The 17977-nt window shown below is 47.8% G+C and overlaps 1 protein-coding gene across 6 annotated transcripts in view; it reads left to right on the top strand.

The window, feature by feature from the left end:
* The window catches only part of NRP2 (neuropilin 2), a 114636-nt gene that overhangs the window by 29477 nt on the left and 67182 nt on the right, over window positions 1-17977 (top strand). For all 6 annotated transcript variants that reach the window (XM_082657740.1, XM_082657738.1, XM_082657739.1 and 3 more), the window contains exons 3-7: window positions 4816-4997; window positions 10796-11026; window positions 12095-12250; window positions 14113-14282; window positions 16139-16294. In XM_082657740.1, coding sequence (XP_082513866.1) covers window positions 4816-4997; window positions 10796-11026; window positions 12095-12250; window positions 14113-14282; window positions 16139-16294 — 895 coding nt within the window. The remainder of the gene's footprint in view (window positions 1-4815; window positions 4998-10795; window positions 11027-12094; window positions 12251-14112; window positions 14283-16138; window positions 16295-17977) is intronic.

The following is a 17977-nucleotide window of genomic DNA, read 5'->3' as shown; positions in this document are numbered from 1 at the left end:
TTTCTAAGGAGATTTACTCCAGCTGTAGCAAATCCCCGATAAGAAAAAATTTCCCCAAATGAGTCAGTCACACAGGAGGTAAATGAGACATTCTGTGTGGAGTCAGCATGTCAGTTGGAATATGCCCTTCATACAAAAACGCCAGCCAGAAGACCTGGTGGTTAGCTGGGGCTTGTCTACAGGGCAGAACCCCGGCACTGAAGGGAAGGGCAGGTGTTAGCTGCCTAACTGTGACTGGTCGCTTTCCCCTCAAGCAAACTGGATAGGAAAATCCAGCTTTTCTAAGAAGTTGAAGTAAGGACTGATTATTTACTTCACAAAGAACTCACCAGAGGGGTCCTTTAAATAACAAGCTCAGAGGGCTTCCCTGGTGGCGCAGTGGTTGAGAGTCCGCCTGCCGATGCAGAGGACATGGGTTCGTGCCCCGGTCTGGGAGGATCCCACATGCTGCGGAGCGGCTGGGCCCCTGAGCCATGGCCCCTGAGCCATGGCCACTGAGCCTGAGCGTCCGGAGCCTGTGCTCCGCTAATGGGAGAGGCCACAACAGTGAGAGGCCCGCATACCGGAAAAAAAAAAAAAAAAAAAAACAAGCTCAGAGAGAAACTGTATGATATGATTAATTTATATAAACCTTTTCCAAAAATGCCTCTCTTCACTATATGTGTACGTAGTTATGTAAGGATGTATTTGCAGCTGGCCGCATTACCCAAAAGGATTTGGGTGGTATATCCGTTGAGTAAATTGAGGCAAGTTTATAGCTATGACATGTGCTGGGTAGCCTTGCTTCATCTCTGATTCTGTTAATCCCCTAGATTACTCCACAGGTGTTTAGGCAACCAGATAAAACCCTCCGCTTCTGATGAACAAGCCAGTGGGATGTCAGGGCCTTTTTTTGTCCTTCCTATAGAAATTGGCAACACAAACACTGGAGCTATCTGGTAGTCTGTAAAAACATTTTTTTAAAGTATTCACTGAGTGTGGGCCATGTCCCTGGTATTATTCTAGGTGCTCCAACAAGCTATGTCTTATTTAGTCCTTACGGTGATTCTGTGAGATGGGTGATGATTGTCATGATGATGATGGCATTTTTTGTCTGCAAAATTTTGAGAGCTGGATTATTTTTCTCAGCTCTTCTACTTTGGAAAAAATTCTTTATGGAAGTATCGTTATTTTACATATTTTAAAGAAATGCAGGCTCGCTGTAAACAATTCAGATAATAGAAGAAAGTAAAAATTACAAATTATCCCACCATCCATATATATATTTCACCACTGTTAATATTTTAGTCTATATTCTTTTTTTTCAATTTCTTTCTTTCTTTTTGGCTGCGTTGGGTCTTCGTTGCTGCACGCAGGCTTTCTCTAGTTGTGGCGAGCGGGGCCTGCTCTTCCTTGCGGTGTGCGGGCTTCTCGTTGCGGTGGCTTCTCTTCTTGCGGAGCACGGGCTCTAGGCACACAGGCTCAGTAGTTGTGGCTCACGGGCTTAGTTGCTCCGCGGCATGTGGGATCTTCCTGGACCAGGGCTCAAACCCGTGTCCCCTGCATTGACGGGCGGATTCCTAACCACTGCGCCACCAGGGAAGTCCCTATTTTAGTCTGTATGCTTTCAGACTTTTTCTGTATGTATATGCAAGGAAATATATATACCTATATATATTTTAAAGCATACTTTTTAAAAAATCTACTGTTTTTCAATGTAACAATATATCGTGGACATTTTTCCTTAAAAGCAAAAAAAAAAACAAAAACTAGACCTATAGCACTTTTACTATATCCAAAATTCATCTACCCACCACTGCTGTTGGACATTTAGACACAATGCTGTTTATAAACAGAGCATCTTTTCACTTTTCACATGCTTTTTTTTTTTTTTTTTGCGGTACGCGGGCCTCTCACTGCTGTGGCCTCTCCCGTTGCGGAGCACAGACCGGGATGCGCAGGCGCAGCGGCCATGGCTCACGGGCTCAGCCGCTCCGCGGCATGTGGGATCTTCCCGGACCGGGGCACGAACCCGTGTCCCCTGTATCGACAGGCGGACTCTCAACCCCTGTGCCACCAGGGAAGCCCGTTTTCACATGCTTTTTAAAATATATACACACAAAGATGCATATACATCTTTGCACAATTGTCTGATTATTTTCCTAGGAAAAAATCCTAGCAGTGGGATTGCTAGGATCAAAGGATGTGTACATATTAACTCTTTTCACATTTTTGCCAAAATGCCTTCCAAAATGTTTGAACAGATGTACATTCCCTCTTATACTGCATCTCTGCTCACTTGCTCTGTCTCTTAGAGAAAGTCGTTTCTGCACTACGGCTCAGCTGCTTGTCCTCTGAAATGTGAAAATACAAGAAATTCCCATGAACACTCATGAGGCACGTGCTGGGACACTTTATATAGATGATGTGGGTCACTTAAATTTCAGAAAAAACCCTAGGAGAAAAATTCTAGTAGCCCTATTTTGCTCTTATTTTCCCCATTTCTGAGGCTCAAAAAGGTTGAGTGACTTGCCTGAGGGGACCCAGCTAATAAGTCTGAGCTGGGATCCAAACCCTGTTCTGTCTAATTCAGGGATGAGGGTGGGCTAGAGGGACACTGGCTCCTCCAGGCAAGCTGGGTAATGTCTGCTCCATGGATATAGGTGCTTCTCCACCGTTGTGCACCCTGGTGAAGAAGGCATCACCAATACTCAGCTGAGAGTGACTGTCCAACAGTTCTTACCTCATCGTGGAAATACAAAGGAGGGGTTTTCCAGAAGGTTTGGGGGAATTTCCTTTGAGAACAAGCTAAGTGTCTTTTCACTGTTGTTTTGAAAGTGAGGAAGCACATTTTCAAAGTCAGCACCATCTCCCACACTGAAATCACAAGACCTAAACAGATTCCCCCACCCACCCCCGCCTTTCCCAATCTGTGTCCATCTCTTCAGAGCTCCTGGGGGAAAACCCTGCCATCTCCTCTTCTCTGGACTCTAACCAGCTTCTGCGATTCTTTGGACTGTAGGATTCCAGCCCTCTGGGGTTTAAGAATGAACTAACCCTGGTCTGCTCCATATACTCCCTTCGAAGGCCTATTTATTGGGAAGCGGCTGAGCCATCTGAAACATGGCTCCCAGGGGCGGTGGTGAGGCCTCAGGCCACTCCAGCTCAAACAAGCCACTTCTGCAGACCGCCGGCTCCCACAGACCCTGTGTGTGTGGCACATCCCAGGGAGGGTAGCCTTCCCGGTCCCTCTCTTTACCCCAAAAGAAGAGATTTCCGACATGTTGTTTTAACAGGTTGATGCAAAATAAATAAACAGGGAGAGAGAGGTAGATGGATGGTTTTCAGTAAATAATGGTACAGTGGCCAGCAATTTGAGGGAGCTGGTGGGGAAGAAATGTTCCACGTCAGCAGTTGTGACAGGAGTACTCCCTGGGAGCCCAGACAAGGAGCACAGACGCCGGACAGTGAGGATTGCCAGACCACACATTGAAGCTGAAAATGTGCCTCTGTACTGATGAAATGGCACAGTAGGTGCGCCGTCCCGTGGACCTAGCCAAGGGTGTCTTTGAGGTGTCTTCCCCAACCCGGGCCAGTTTGGTTCTCTTTGAAATGAACTCAGGCCTCAGGGTGGGGAAGGCAGCCCGCTCTGCCTCTTGCTGAGGCTAATAGTTATATGCTCAGAGATGCTGGGTCCCCAGGGACTCACCCCCTGCTTTTGGAAAAAGGTTTTTTAAAATTTTTATTTATTTATTTATTTTTGGCTGCATTTGGGTCTTCGTTGCTGCGCACGGGCTTTCTCTACTTGCCGGGAACGGGGGCTAGTCTTCGTTGCGGTGCGCAGGCTTCTCATTGCGGTGGCTTCTCGTGTTGTGGAGCACGGGCTCTAGGTGCACGGGCTTCAGTAGTTGTGGCACATGGGCTCAGTAGTTGTGGCTCACAGGCCCTAGAGCTCAGGCTCAGTAGTTGTGGCTCACGGGCTTAGTTGCTCCACAGCATGTGGGATCTTCCCGGACCAGGGCTGGAACCTGTGTCCTCTGCACTGGCAGGCGGATTCATAACCACTGTGCCACCAGGGAAGCCCCTGGAGAAAGGTTTTTATTGCCTTATCTAATGTGGTGCTGACTCCTTTTAAAAACATGTTGTTAACTAGATAGACACTGCTGTTGTGAACTTCGCAGAGTCATCTCAGGGAGGCAGGTGGCCCACGGTTGGGGAGTCTTTGTCACTAAACGTTAAAGAGAAGAGCAAATGACCCAGGAGAGAACTGAACTTGGGGAAGAGGCAGGAAAATAAACAAATCTCTCTGAAACAGCCCCCATGTGCCTGACTCGGTGCCTAGCACCTTCCTTACGTTTTTTCATTCCATCTCCATCCCAATCCCCTGAAGTGGATATTTTTATCCTCATCTTACAGATGAAGAAATTGACGCTCAAAGGGGTTAAGTAACATGCAGAGACACAGAGCTAAGAAGAAAAGACTAAGATTCAGAGAGATCATAATGGAAATAAAAATGGTGCTACGGCACAAAGAAAAAAATATTTGAGACATTTGATAGAATGACGCTACTGCTCTTATGTAAGCAAGAGACAAGGCCTTAAAGTCTAGCCATCCACTGAGGTGCTCGTTCTGTGTGGCTTTCAGAAAGCAATGCAACTTCCTATATCTATGTTTGCCAGTCTCTACAAGCAAACGTAAGTGCCCTTTGATGAATACGAAACACCTGAATGTCTAGAAGTGGATGGAGGTACCTGAGCTGGAGGGAGAAAATAGTCCTTTTCATCTCCTAAAACTGGTCTTTTCTCATATGTGCCCCTTTGTGCCATCCGTACCTAGGTATGACTTCATTGAGATTCGGGACGGGGACAGCGAATCCGCAGACCTCCTGGGAAAACACTGTGGGAACATCGCCCCACCCACCATTATCTCTTCGGGCTCGGTCCTCTACATCAAGTTCACCTCCGACTACGCCCGGCAGGGGGCAGGCTTCTCCCTCCGCTATGAGATCTTCAAGACAGGTCAGTGTGGTCATGGTGGAGAGAAGATGGGACTCCGCCCTCTGTGTCTGGCTACGGGGCGCTGTGTGCGGGAACTACGTAATAGTTATGTGCTCATAGATGGAGCCCAGTGGGTTGACACAGGTGGTAAGGGTTCTAATTTTATCCAGCCTAAGTAAGTTGATGGAGGGAAGAGAGGTTCAAGGTGAACCTGGAGACAGCCTGAGATGAAAAGCCAGTTTAAGTTACCAGCCAGTTTAAGAGGGCGAGCTGCCAGGTTAGTGCTTGGGTGCAGCATGTTGGGCAGATAAACATTGTTTGTGGCAACGAAAGAATAGGAGAACCTGTTACACAGAAAAACGCTTTTGGAAAGAATTTGATTTTTGTGTGTCTTTTTAAAAAAAGCACAATAATCTTCATGGTAAAAACAAAACTTGGTTAAACGTCCTCCTAATTACTTCATGATTTAACACAGCCTTTCTTTGGAATTACATGGGACGGAAGGACATCATCTTTTCAGTGTTAGGAGTCTAAAAATCTTACTATGACCCACCACCACCACTACCACCAACAAAGTCACACAGTTGCTTTTACACCCAAATATGGCTCCTAGGAATTCCCGTTGCTGTTCCACTGCATCACGTCTACCCATTGAACCCACACTTCCTAAATGCCGATGAAGCCAACACCCTGATAAAGATAGCAGAAAGAGAGGAGAAGCACATTGCCTTTCTTTTAAGTTGACCACTTGCTTTCCATTAGGTCCCCCTTAGATTACTTTAGATCCTGAGAATATGGGCCAGTGCTTAATATCCATAACTGGGTAGAGACAACTTTGATTCACAAGTCGCTGGTTCAGCATCTCCATGGAAGCACTCCAAGCAGCGTGCCCTTCCCTCCCATGTGTGAGCTCATTATCTTGAGGCTAAGTGAAGTTTATCCTCAGTTCTCCCTTCACCCCTGCCCATCCCCCCACCTCAGGGGCTCCCACCCCATCTACAACTGTGTTTCCCTCGCCAGCAGCCCAAGTTTTACAACTCATGGACAGAGTCTGCTGAAAGGGGAGGCTGTCAGCCTTGTCATCAAGGGGCCCAAGTCCGGCGCCTGTTGAGTTCAGTGTGAGGGGAACTATTCATATATATTTTCTTTTTCGCCAAACAATTCTTGAAAGGAAGTGGTAGCTGCTGAAAGCACTTTTTATATCCACTCTGTCTAAATATTTGCCAGATTTGTCTGCCTGAGAACAAGATCGTAGAATCCAGTGAAAGGTTGGAGCCAGAGTGGGAGCCGGGAGCGTCCCAGGGCACGAGTCCCAGGAAAGACCGTCTGCCCCGGGTCGTCATGCAGCTGACTACATGAGGTCACAGGGACTGACAGTCTGTGTGTCCAGTGGCTCGGGCTGGTGTGAGGCACCCAAATCGCCTCATCCACATTCCCCTGAGTCCTGTGTGAGATTCAGATCAGTCAGTGCCACTGGCACTGATGGACCCCTCATTATGCCATCCTCTGCTGGGGACTAGTGGGGAGAGAGAAGAGAGAAGGAAGGAAACGGGGTGTTTGCCCTCTTCTGATTGGGGAGACAGTGTGTAAACCCACAGCACAGAACAGATGCACAGTCTATGTTATTGGATGAATGTGTAAATTGATAGGTAACTTGCAAGGTAAACTATTGTTACAATATGAGGCAGAGTGAATAACTGTGAAGGTATGATTAACATGCTGTGGATGCGAAAATGAGGGAGCTGCTGAGTGGCTTGCCGGTAGGTTACCTGGGAAGTCTATTAGGTAGCTAGGTCCCCAGTGCTAAAGCTGCCATTCGGCTCCACTGTGCTGACCACGAAAGGAAAACAGCTCCAAGCAAGGGCATCCAGGGAGCTAGCCACCGGAAGTCAGAACAAGGGTGCGGAGGACCATTCCAGCTCATCTCTGTTTCATGTTTCCCAACTTAGTATTTCACAAAGGATGGTGCCACATCCTCCAGAAATCGACACAAAAACGTGAATGTTAGCTCTATCCATCACGCAAATGTGAAGAGTCGATCTTAAAAGCCAAAACACACAGAAGGTATCATAACTCAGCATTGCTCTTTTGAGGACAGGCTGACGTAGGGTTTTGAATGAGGCAGCAAGCCTAGAAACAAAGGAGCCAGCCAAGGAAGGTGGCTTGGGCATGGAGAAGTGGGGCAGTCTACTTTAAGGCCTGGGATTGCCTACAGAAGGAAGAAAAAGATTACTGCAGCAGCGGGAGGTAACAGACCGCCGACAACAGCCATTCTTCTGGGGAATGTAAGAAAGAGGTGAGAGCCCAGTGGCCTCGGCGCTGTTCACACATGCCATCATGCCCATTGGAAAGAATAGCTCTCAGCCTGAAAGTCAACCCTCGTAAAGCACGTATATGTGCAGGGGGCGGGGTGTGCCAAGTTCAAAACTGAGAAGTTTAGGAAGATGAGTATTCTTCCAGGTGCCACGTCCCACACCTAGATCTCCACTGTTGGAGCCCTGAGAGAAAACACGCCAAGTTATGTCATCCACAGAACATGAAAGAAACGCATGAACATCCTGAAGAAATCTAAACAGCACACAGTTGTGTTTGCTAGTCAGATTCATAAAGAGAGAGAAGGGGGAACTGTAAACAGATACACAACTGTACAGAGGACTCTGGAAGCCTTCGACAGCACATCGCCCAGGCGGGGCTCTGCTGCAGAGTTATACTGACAGAAATAAACTCACAATTCAGTACAGATGGGGGTGAGTGGCTGGAGAGGGAGGTTCGTGTCTGCCCTGAATGAAGTGGTTTATGAAAGAGTCTGTGTATGACCAGACGGTCCACATAGAAAAGGGTAAACCAAACAACTCGCTGACTTAAGTGATCCCAAGTCACAAATCATAAGCAGAACAGAGAAAGAAATTTTAAAATAACTTAAAAAGTAACATTGAAACTGAATCACTGGAAAATGTGGGGGGTTTTGTGTGTTTGTTTCCTGTCTTCTGACCAAAGCTCAAGATCAAGTTTTCTTTTGTGGTGCCCAGTGACATTTTGGAAACTGAAATGTCGGGTTCTTCACAGACAGAGAAAACCTGGGGTGCCCCCTACTCCCACTTCCTAAATTGAAGAACTGGATTTACCCTTGTGGTCAGCCTCAACTCATCTTTGGATAAATCCACCATGTTTTCAATAGCCTTATGTGTGCAGATTCTCCTTCTGCTTGCAGAGTTATCGTACAATTTACAGTGAAAAACCACGGAGTGGGCATTTTTCATACCAGAGTCCTTTGGTATGAAATCATTCACTGCAGCCAAAATCCCCCAGCTTCTATGGACAATTTTAGCATTGCATAAACTTGAGTATTTATTGACTGAGCTATTTTTTTAACCTTTACTCCTTTTAACACATTGCAGAAAAGCCTCTTGGATTAGGTAGATAACTGCAAGGCTCAACCCTTGTCCCAGGGATGGTCACCCTTTCCTGAGATCTCTTCTCCACATTTGATATTCAGCTGCCTGCCTTCTGACACTGACCATAGTCCAAACAGCAAGATGGTGCAATTATAGATGGATGCACGATTGTAATGGACAGGCTTGACTTTTCTGCATGAAAAGGATAAAACTGTTTTTCTACTTCATTCAAAATAAGCCACAGGATACACCCGTGTATAGCCATATGTCAGAAGATAGATACACACTTTTTTTTTTCTTTTTGCCTTAAGGACGTCAGATTGAAAAAAGTCTCTCCAGTCTATTACAGGACCACAGAACCTTGGAAACTGTGGGTACTTTAGAATCTCACATTCTCCAGGCCTCTCTTGGGCTTTCTAAGTGTCTTTGCGGAAGCGCCTGTCCCCCATGGATGACAAGGACTAAAGAAAGATTCCACTATAAATTCCCCACTCCAGGGGGTGGGGGTGGGGGGTGATTCCCCTTGCCTTGGAAAGGAATGACAATAGGGCAAACGCTAGGAGGGAGTGTCAGGATGCCTTTTCTAGAAGCAACTTGTGAATAGGGTTAATTTCCTCTGGCAAAGTAGCCGGGCAGCCATAAATGCTAACCTTTTCAAAATCCCTCTCAGCCACCTGAAGACCTGCCAGCTGGCTTGGCTTTGCTAAACTGCCTCATCCTGGACCATGGAGGAGGCTTTCAGAAGCTGGGGTTCTGATAGTAAAAACAAACTGGGGGAGAGGTCATCTCATCTCCTGCCTCCAGGCCTGGCTGCCCACTGGGCCACCTGGCCTCAGAATGATGGAACGCAGAGCCTCTGGGATGCAGCATTAGAGAACCTCTGAAGAAGAATCCTGAAAAGATTAGCTCTCGCCCCAGGTGTCCCAGGTTCCCACCCTGCCAAGGCTCTGCTGGCTGGAAGGGCGGAGGTGATGGAAGGGTGAGCAGGGATATTGGAACTTCCTGTCTGATGCTAAAAAAAAGTTTCCATCCCCTCCCCCACTTATTTGCATGGCACCTTTTCCAAGTCAGACATTTGCCACTTTCCAGAAAGCCATCATCAATAAAGAGACCCGTCCAGGGGCTGCTGCGGGAGCCACGGATAAAGACATTGCTGTGGGCTAAGATCACTGTATTGACATCACGCAGTTATATTTCAGTGGGATCCCCAGAGGACACTTCCTGCCAGTAAACACCTAGTTTATCTAGTATTTCTGTGTTTTTTCTTCATGCTTAGCGTGCCTATTATTCCGCTCATAAATCCTGCTCCCTTTTTCAATTTTAAAATCAGAACGTAGCGAGATCAATGCTAATTGGGCAGCATTTACATTCATCGCGTTAACTTGCAAAACTTCTGACTCCGTGCAGCTCCCTGGGCCCATGGTCTGGGCTGCAGTGTCCTGGGACCGTCCCAGGCGACCCTGGCAAATGGTGGCTGGGTTACAGCACACGAGGGCCCTTTTAATGTGACTCCACCTTGAGGCATTAGGGGAGACAGTGGCTGTAATCCTTTTACGAGCTCCCTCCCGCTGCGGTCCAAGCCTGCACCAGGATGCGAATGTGCGCAGCGTTTAATAAGACGCCTCCGTGAGCCCCAAGAAAGCAGACACAAGAGCTTAGGAGAGAAAAAAGGCCGTCCCCACCACAAAAGAACCAGAAGCCTTCCAAATGTCAATGCACTGCCACATTTTTTCCAAACTTGCTGCTGGAGCGGCCTTTAACATCCCCAAACCCTGCTGTGATCCACCAGCTACAAACCTCAATTGTTAATTGTCTGGCCACTACAGAGCCGCTAGTTTTAATATAGTCATGACATGAATGAGACCCGAGCTCCCCTTTGCCCCTCCCCTGAGGCACCTTGGATCTTGGAGGGAGTTGGGGGCACCAAGTTGGCTCTGGTACAATGGGGGCCAGTGTTGAGGTCAGCAATAAATAAGGGGTAACATTGTTTTCCCTGCTGGCAATCAGCAAGCCTTCCTTGAGGATTGAAATAACTTACATTTCTGGAGCAAGCAGCTGAGTAATTGAGAAAGAAGACTCTGTTCCTCTTTTCAAGAGAATCCATCTCTCTCTCTCCCTCCCTGTATCTCACACACACTTCTTTCTACACCACCCCCCTCCCAAATCCTCCACTGCTGCTGTTACTCTAATATGCAGAGCAAGCCTGCTCTACTCCCTAATTTCTCTCCTAAAGATGGTCTAGGCTTTATGGCTTGAAACGTTGATGTGAAAAGTATGTTGCTTCAAGGGCCACTCCAGTGGAAACAAAAACTTTGTGAGGAGGGAAATTTGGGCCCAAACATTTAAATAACCCATGTGACAGAGGCAACAGAGAAAGGCATCCTCTTCCGCTCTCTTAATGCTATGGTTCTCATTTACATACAGGCTCCGAAGATTGTTCAAAGAACTTCACCAGCCCCAACGGGACCATCGAGTCCCCCGGGTTTCCCGAGAAGTACCCACACAACTTGGACTGCACCTTCACCATCCTGGCCAAACCCAAGATGGAGATCATCCTGCAGTTCCTGACCTTTGACCTGGAGCACGACCCTTTGCAGGTGGGAGAGGGAGACTGCAAGTACGATTGGCTGGACATCTGGGATGGCATCCCCCATGGTGAGTGATGGCGCCGTCACCAGGCACTTCTCAGTAGCTTCGCCTTTGCCTGCTAATTGCTTTAGGAGCAATAAAAAAAAGAGAGAGAACAAAGACTTTAAAGTTCCTCAGGGTTTATCCATGACCCATGATGACTTTCTCTTCTTATCCTTCGCCAAGGATGACTTCAGAGACATTGTAGAAAGACAGTTTTCTCTCTTGGAGATATTTCTTTGGAGAAGGATAGGAGGAGACTGAGTAGATACTTGGATGAGGATGAGAAAACCTATAGGTAATGTTCTTTTCTGCTCCGAGTCATCAGGCTTGCCACAGAGAGTGACTCAGTGACCACCCTCTATGCCCAAATAGGACTCTAGAGCCAGACTGACTAAGTTTGAATCCTGGCTCTGATATTAGCAGCTCTGCAACCTTGGGCAAGTTCCTTAACCTCTCTGTGTCTTATCTGTATAAATAAGCTGCTATTATCATCACTGTAATTACTGTCATTTTATTATCATTTATATAGTCATAGATGCATAAAAGGTGCATCCCCCAAGGCCAAGAGGAACCTGTGCTTCTCAGGTGGAGACCAGCATAAGTCTGGGGTATATTTGGGATCAGCAAGGAAACCAATCTTTCACTTTCGTAGTCTTTCTAAGTATTTTGCACTGTAAGGAAGACTTGATGGCTAAGCAATTTCATTTCCTGAGAAAATCATAAGATTTAGTCAGGAAACTTGGGTTGGAGTCCCAGCTCTGCTATTCCCTAGCTGTATGAACAAAGAAAAGTCACGTGCCCTCTCCAAACCTCAATTTCTTCTTCTGTAGAACAGGCATTATAATGATACCTTTCCAGTCCATCTCCCAGGGCTGTGAAAACAGAATGAGGCCAGGTCAGTGAAAATACTTTCTAATGTGCAGGAAAAACATTAGCCATTGCTCTTAAAACAAATCTCTCGTTGCTCTTTTATGCCAAGGCTTCCAAAGCGGTGCTCCATTGAATGACTTGTGATTGTGGGAAGGGAGAATGTATGGCCAATGGGGTTTGGCATGTCCATTTCTGTGACCTCTCTTTGTCCTGCATGTCCAGTCGGACCCCTGATTGGCAAGTACTGTGGGACCAAAACACCTTCTGAACTCCGTTCGGCCACTGGGATCCTCTCTCTGACCTTTCACACGGACATGGCAGTGGCCAAGGATGGCTTCTCTGCACGTTACTACCTGGTTCACCAAGAGCCGCTAGAGAGTGAGTTGGGAACCTCTGTCCTGTCCTCCTATCAGGGCTGTGAGGGTGTGTGGGGAAGAGAGGCTGACCTGCAAGAGAAGGAGATGGGAATTCTCCAGAATTTGCAGTGACATCTGAGCTCAGGGGATGGGAGCTGTGTCCTCTTGCTAGGCAGAGATTAATGAAAATAGGATAAATGTCAATCTGGCTACTCATTTCTTTAAAGAAAAGGTATGGGGACTTCCCTGGTGGCACAGTGGTTGAGAGTCCGCCTGCTGATGCAGGGGACGTGGGTTCATGCCCCGGTCTGGGAGGATCCCACGTGCCGCAGAGCGGCTGGGCCCGTGAGCCATGGCCGCTGGGCCTGCGCGTCTGGAGCCTGTGCTCCGCAACGGGAGAGGCCACAGCAGTGGGGGGCCCGCATACCGAAGAAAAAAAAAAGAAAAGAAAAAGTATGTATACCAAGAATCAGTTATTCCCGTGGAATGTCGCAGGACCATCTCAAGGTTCAGAATGAAAGGGAGGTTAGTTAGGATATTTATATCGAGCCCCCTCCTGTGCTAACATTGTTTGAATCTGGGGCCATTTTCTTCCCTCTTCAAGCCTCAGTGACCATTGTCAAAAAACTGAGCAATTTTCAACCTCTCTCTATATACGTATGTTTTGACGTTAAACATCTCTCGCCCTGGCTAGAGTTTCTCTCACTAGGCTGGTACACTGCTTGGACTTTCAGTTCATTCTTCTAATAAACACAGTTTTTTGAGCTTCTACTATGTGCAAACAGAGAAAGTATAACCCTGACCCCAGTGGTCATGGAACCTGCTGTCTTTGAACCCAGACCATCACTCTCTTGCCCTGAGCTACGTCTTTAAATCAGCTCCTCTTGGACATGTGCTTAAGATGTGCTGCCATTTTCACCAAGCAGCCCAAATGATAACTTGAAGGACTAAAGGAACATTTTCAGGATGATTGGAGCTGGGCAAATCCTGCTATGGCTGTAGACAGCTTACCACATACATACCTGCAGACACGGCAGCCTGGCCGACTGATGGGTTTTGTTCTGAGTTTTGCTTTTGTTTTTTTCCTCAAAGAGCTCATGAAGATTGAGTGACAAGAAAACAGTATTGTGAGTTGCACCAAGTTCTGCAAATGGCCCGTGTGGTCACAGAGCTACAGAGTAGGTTTGATACCTGAAAAAGATTGCTGGTCCTTATCTGACACATGCACACACAAATATTGACCAGTGTCTGTGGAATCCATAGGAAGGACAGCAATTAAACTGACAGCGCAAGCCCAGGGGAAGTGACTCCTGGGTCCATTTGCCCAGACAGGTGGTGCAGGATAATACAGAGTGACACACTTCTGCTTACAGAGAGGTCTCCCAAAGACAGGTATTTATTGCTTTGTAACGTCTGTCTTCTGTGCCAGAACTCATGAGACAGTTGAGTGAAACAAAGAAAGAAACAAAAGTGCCTCCTGGGTGTTTATTAATAAAGCAGGCTTCCCACGATGTATCAGCCCACCCAAGTCTATCACGCGTTTACCTGTATTTCAATAAGAGTGCATCTGGGAACTGTGAGCATCCGTAGCCTGTAGCACTAACAGTTCTTGTGCTTTAGTTTGTATTTTTAATTTGTATGATGATTCTTATTTATCCAGAGCCTGATTTCTTTTAGGTCAAATTTAGTTCCTTTCAGACCCAGAGGGGGTGTCAATCTCTGTGACTTGGCGTAGTTGTTTTTAAAATGTGAGTGTATAATTAGGTCTTTAAGATGAGGGAGTGCCTGCAAGGACTCATCCCTAGAAGGGAGCAGCGTTCTGGGGGTCCCAGGGGTTTAAGATGGAGAGACCTAACTCTGCCCTTGACCATTTCCATCCCCCAGACTTTCAGTGCAATGTCCCTCTGGGAATGGAGTCTGGCCGGATTGCTAATGAACAGATCAGTGCCTCGTCTACCTACTCTGATGGGAGGTGGACACCTCACCAAAGCCGGCTCCATGGCGATGACAACGGCTGGACACCCAACTTGGATTCCAGCAAGGAGTATCTCCAGGTACTGACTCAGATACCAGAGGGTGTGCAGAGTGTGTGTGCATTGGTGGGCAAGGGGGCTGGCTCCTTCGCTAGAGTGGACAAAGAAACACAACATACTTGAGAACTTCTTTCATCCATCCATCCATCCACCCATCCATCCATCCATCCGTCCAAAGAAATCCATATTCCAGCCACAAATAGACTATACCAGGCACTGTGCTAAGTGCTGGGATAAAATAGCAAGTCAGATGGACACTGCCTCTGCCCTTGTGAAGATTACCAGGCCTTGGAGAAGTTGCTTGGCTGGGAAGCTGTTTGCACTGTCACTATAGTTATCCAAGGAACTTCCATAAACAGTTACAGAGCGTCCTCATTCTCAGCATAGGGAGGCATCAGAGACTTAGGGGGCATTTTTCCTAAGGGCAGGCATGAGAAGCACGGCAGCTTCTCATGATCTTTGCTGTTCGGAGGGAGCCCTCCCAGGAAGGTTTTGCCTATAGCTATCAGGAGAACACACGGGAAAATGTCACTGCCAGGAGTGAAACTCCAGTTGCTCCGATGCCCTGCAGCATCTTTTCAGACTATTGTTTGCTTTCCTTCTTTCAAGACTTGCAGCTCCTGTTGAGTAATCCTCCCTTGCACTACACACTGGTCCAGCTCTCATCCCCAGGGAAGAGCAAGCTGCTAGTTCCATGCTAGAGCAATGACTGCTTTCATGACACACGGCAGACAGCCTCGTGACCCACTGACAAGCCTGTCCTAGCTCTGATGCGACACGGCGACCTCTGCTCTGAGAAGGACGTCACAGAGCAGACAACAGGAAAGGGAGAATGACCACTTAGAAACTTCCAGGGAGTCCACAGAGGTTCTAACGCCCAACCCTAAGGCCATCTGTCACTATCTCTCCTCTGCTTCTCCAATAATGCTTCTCACCTTGCAGAGCTTCCAGAAAGTTCTCCTTTCTAGCCCGCATCCTGTTGATTGTAGTCCTCGTTTTGGGTCCTAATCATATACTTTCTCTGATTGCTCTCCACCTGTTTATGATACACATACACAGCATTGTGTACTCCTTTCGAATGCTTAATGGTGCTGAGCACATACTAAGTAGCCAATAAATGCTTACTGAATCAAATTTTACCGGTGTGTGCTGGCTAAATTTTGATCACGCAGAGATTGCCACTAAGAAACACTGTGGTCAGCAAAGGAATAACATCCAGCAATTTCCAAATGTGCTTGGTGTGGTGGGAGGGGAAGTGCCTCAAAATGTTGGCCCTCCTCATCGGGCAAAAGGTCAGGACGCGGTGCATAAGCTTAATTGCTTGGGCAGACTCTGCATGCCCTCTGACCCCTTGGTGACCTGAACCACTAAATACACAATGGAGTGAGGAACTGAGGGGAGGGGAAACAGCTCCGAGCTGAGACTTTGGCAACTAGGGCATCGAAAGTGAATTGGCTTGAATTGGACTGGAGCAGAGCGGAGTGGATTGGATTGGATTTAGCCGTTGTTCCTTTAAACCAGCATCCACTTTCACTATCCGAGGCAGGTCGTGGTTGAGTAAGAAGGGGTCGTGGTTCTAGATGTTCAGTCATTCCTTTAAGATAAACATAATCCTGTCTGTTCAGATTTGCAAAAAAAAAGAGAAAAGAAGAAAAAAAATCAAGTTCCAATTTCTAAAGGTGTCCAATGTAGTTCAAATATGTTGAGTTCAACTGTCCAGGGGACGCAAACAGATACTGATCACCAACACCTGTGAGCGAATCACAGACACGGGTTGTGAGCTGAGGATTACACGTGTGTCCTTTGAAGAAAAAGCCAGATGCAGCCCTGTGTCAAGAGAGTCAAGGCCCCCTTCCTTCTCCGCCTGTCTTCCTCAGGTGGACCTACGTTTTCTAACCGTGCTCACGGCCATTGCGACGCAGGGAGCGATTTCCAGGGAAACCCAGAATGGCTACTATGTCAAATCCTACAAGCTGGAAGTGAGCACTAATGGTGAAGACTGGATGGTGTACCGGCACGGCAAGAACCACAAGGTAAACCCGTTTCCCCGCTGCCTGGGCACGCTGGGGTGGGGCAGGAGGGCTGGCACAAGAAGGGCTGCAGAGCCAGCCCACGTGGCCAAGGAGGCCTTGTTCCCTGAGGCTCCAGTAATTGATGGAGGCATCGGAATGCTGGCCCTGCAAATATTCTTTCTTATGCTAAAGTGATTGGAAAACACCTTTGTCTCTCCGACAGCCTGGCTGCTGTCACATTGCACAGCAGAGAGAGAAAGAGAGCTTGCAGGGTGCTCTCTGACGGCAAATGAAGGAGAACATGTGTTCCCCGTCTGAGTCTCCCCATACAGGATTCATTGAGCATTTATGGCCTGAGTCCCTTCCACGTGCTGGGTTAAGAATCACAAAACGTCATGAAACTGCCGTTCGGGAGTTACCGAGGTCTGGGAGTAAAAGGGCACAGATCCTGAGAGGGAATCACAATGTCCCGAAGAAGAAAGAGGATAATAAGTAATGAGGGGAAATTCGGTGTGTCGGGGATGGGATCTGAACTGGCAGTCGTGTGGCAGCGAGGCCTTGAGTTCGCTCGGCTGGTGCCTTCAGGGTCTGGGGCTCTCGGAGGTGTGTCCGCACGGGCGATGTGGGGCTTTTGTTGTACATGTGGACGAATGTCTGGCACTCCGCTTTCCTAAGACACGTGGCACTCTGGCGGTGATCAGGCCCGCAGCTGGCGCCCGCGAGGTGCATACTGGGTGTTAGACTCAGCATATGGGGGGCTTATTGGAAACGGCTGGTTGTCTCACGTGGGCAGGGCAAGAACTCCGTTCGTTGTGGGTTGGCTCTCGGGTCTCAAAGGAGAGCGCTCATCCTTCCCAGTGGAATCGGGAACTGAGGGAAAGGGTCTCTCCTCTTACTGCCACAGTCCCAGCAGCCCCCTGGTCGGTCAGGTGTGAATTATCAAAAGGCGACACAGGTGGTCCAACCTGGAGAAGCCAAAGGTCTTTTCCAAACAGGGACCCCTTGGCTCCTGTCACTGCCCCAAGGCAGCTTGCTCTTGCTGGTGTAACTGGAAACTTTGGACCCAGAAAATCCTAAACTATAACATTGGCACTGTTTCACTTGGGAAATTTGAGTTTTTAAAGGAGTGGATTTTAAAAAATTAAGATCGCCATAGTAACATGGCACAATTCATCTGAAATCATGGCTTCTAGATATTACCAGGTGTCTCTCTCTCTCTCTCTTTCTGTCTCTCTCTCTCTCTCTCTCACACACACACACACACACACACATCCCATTTCACAGATAAAGTGAGAGACTTAGCAATTGAAAGACTTCCCCATCTTGACGAGTTGAGCCAGGGCTGGTTTCTCATTGCCTGCCTTTGTTTCAGGAAGAGTTACCAAATGTCACTTGGACATGGCAGGCTAGAGTCTGGCATGGGCTGCTGGGAGCACCCTGGACTGAGTCCTCATCCCAGCCTGCTCTGTTTCATACCCTTTCTCTCCAGCCTCCCTTTTCAGTAAGAAACTGGTAGAACCCAGAAGGTCAGCCAGGCGGGCGAGGGCCAGCAGCTGGGTCGGGGTGGGTACGGGGGAGGGGGAAGAGATTCCCCCAACCGTCTCCCTGTCTAGGCTCAATGACTAAGCACCACTGGCCGGAGGGATACTGTAGCATAAGCCAATTTTAAAAGCGTGCAGATGGACCGGGATGCTATTTAAAACA

The sequence above is a fragment of the Grampus griseus genome (assembly GCF_964374135.1).
Source record: "Grampus griseus genome assembly, chromosome: 7".
Taxonomy (NCBI): domain Eukaryota; kingdom Metazoa; phylum Chordata; class Mammalia; order Artiodactyla; family Delphinidae; genus Grampus; species Grampus griseus.
This window is presented reverse-complemented; position numbering and strand designations above follow the sequence as displayed.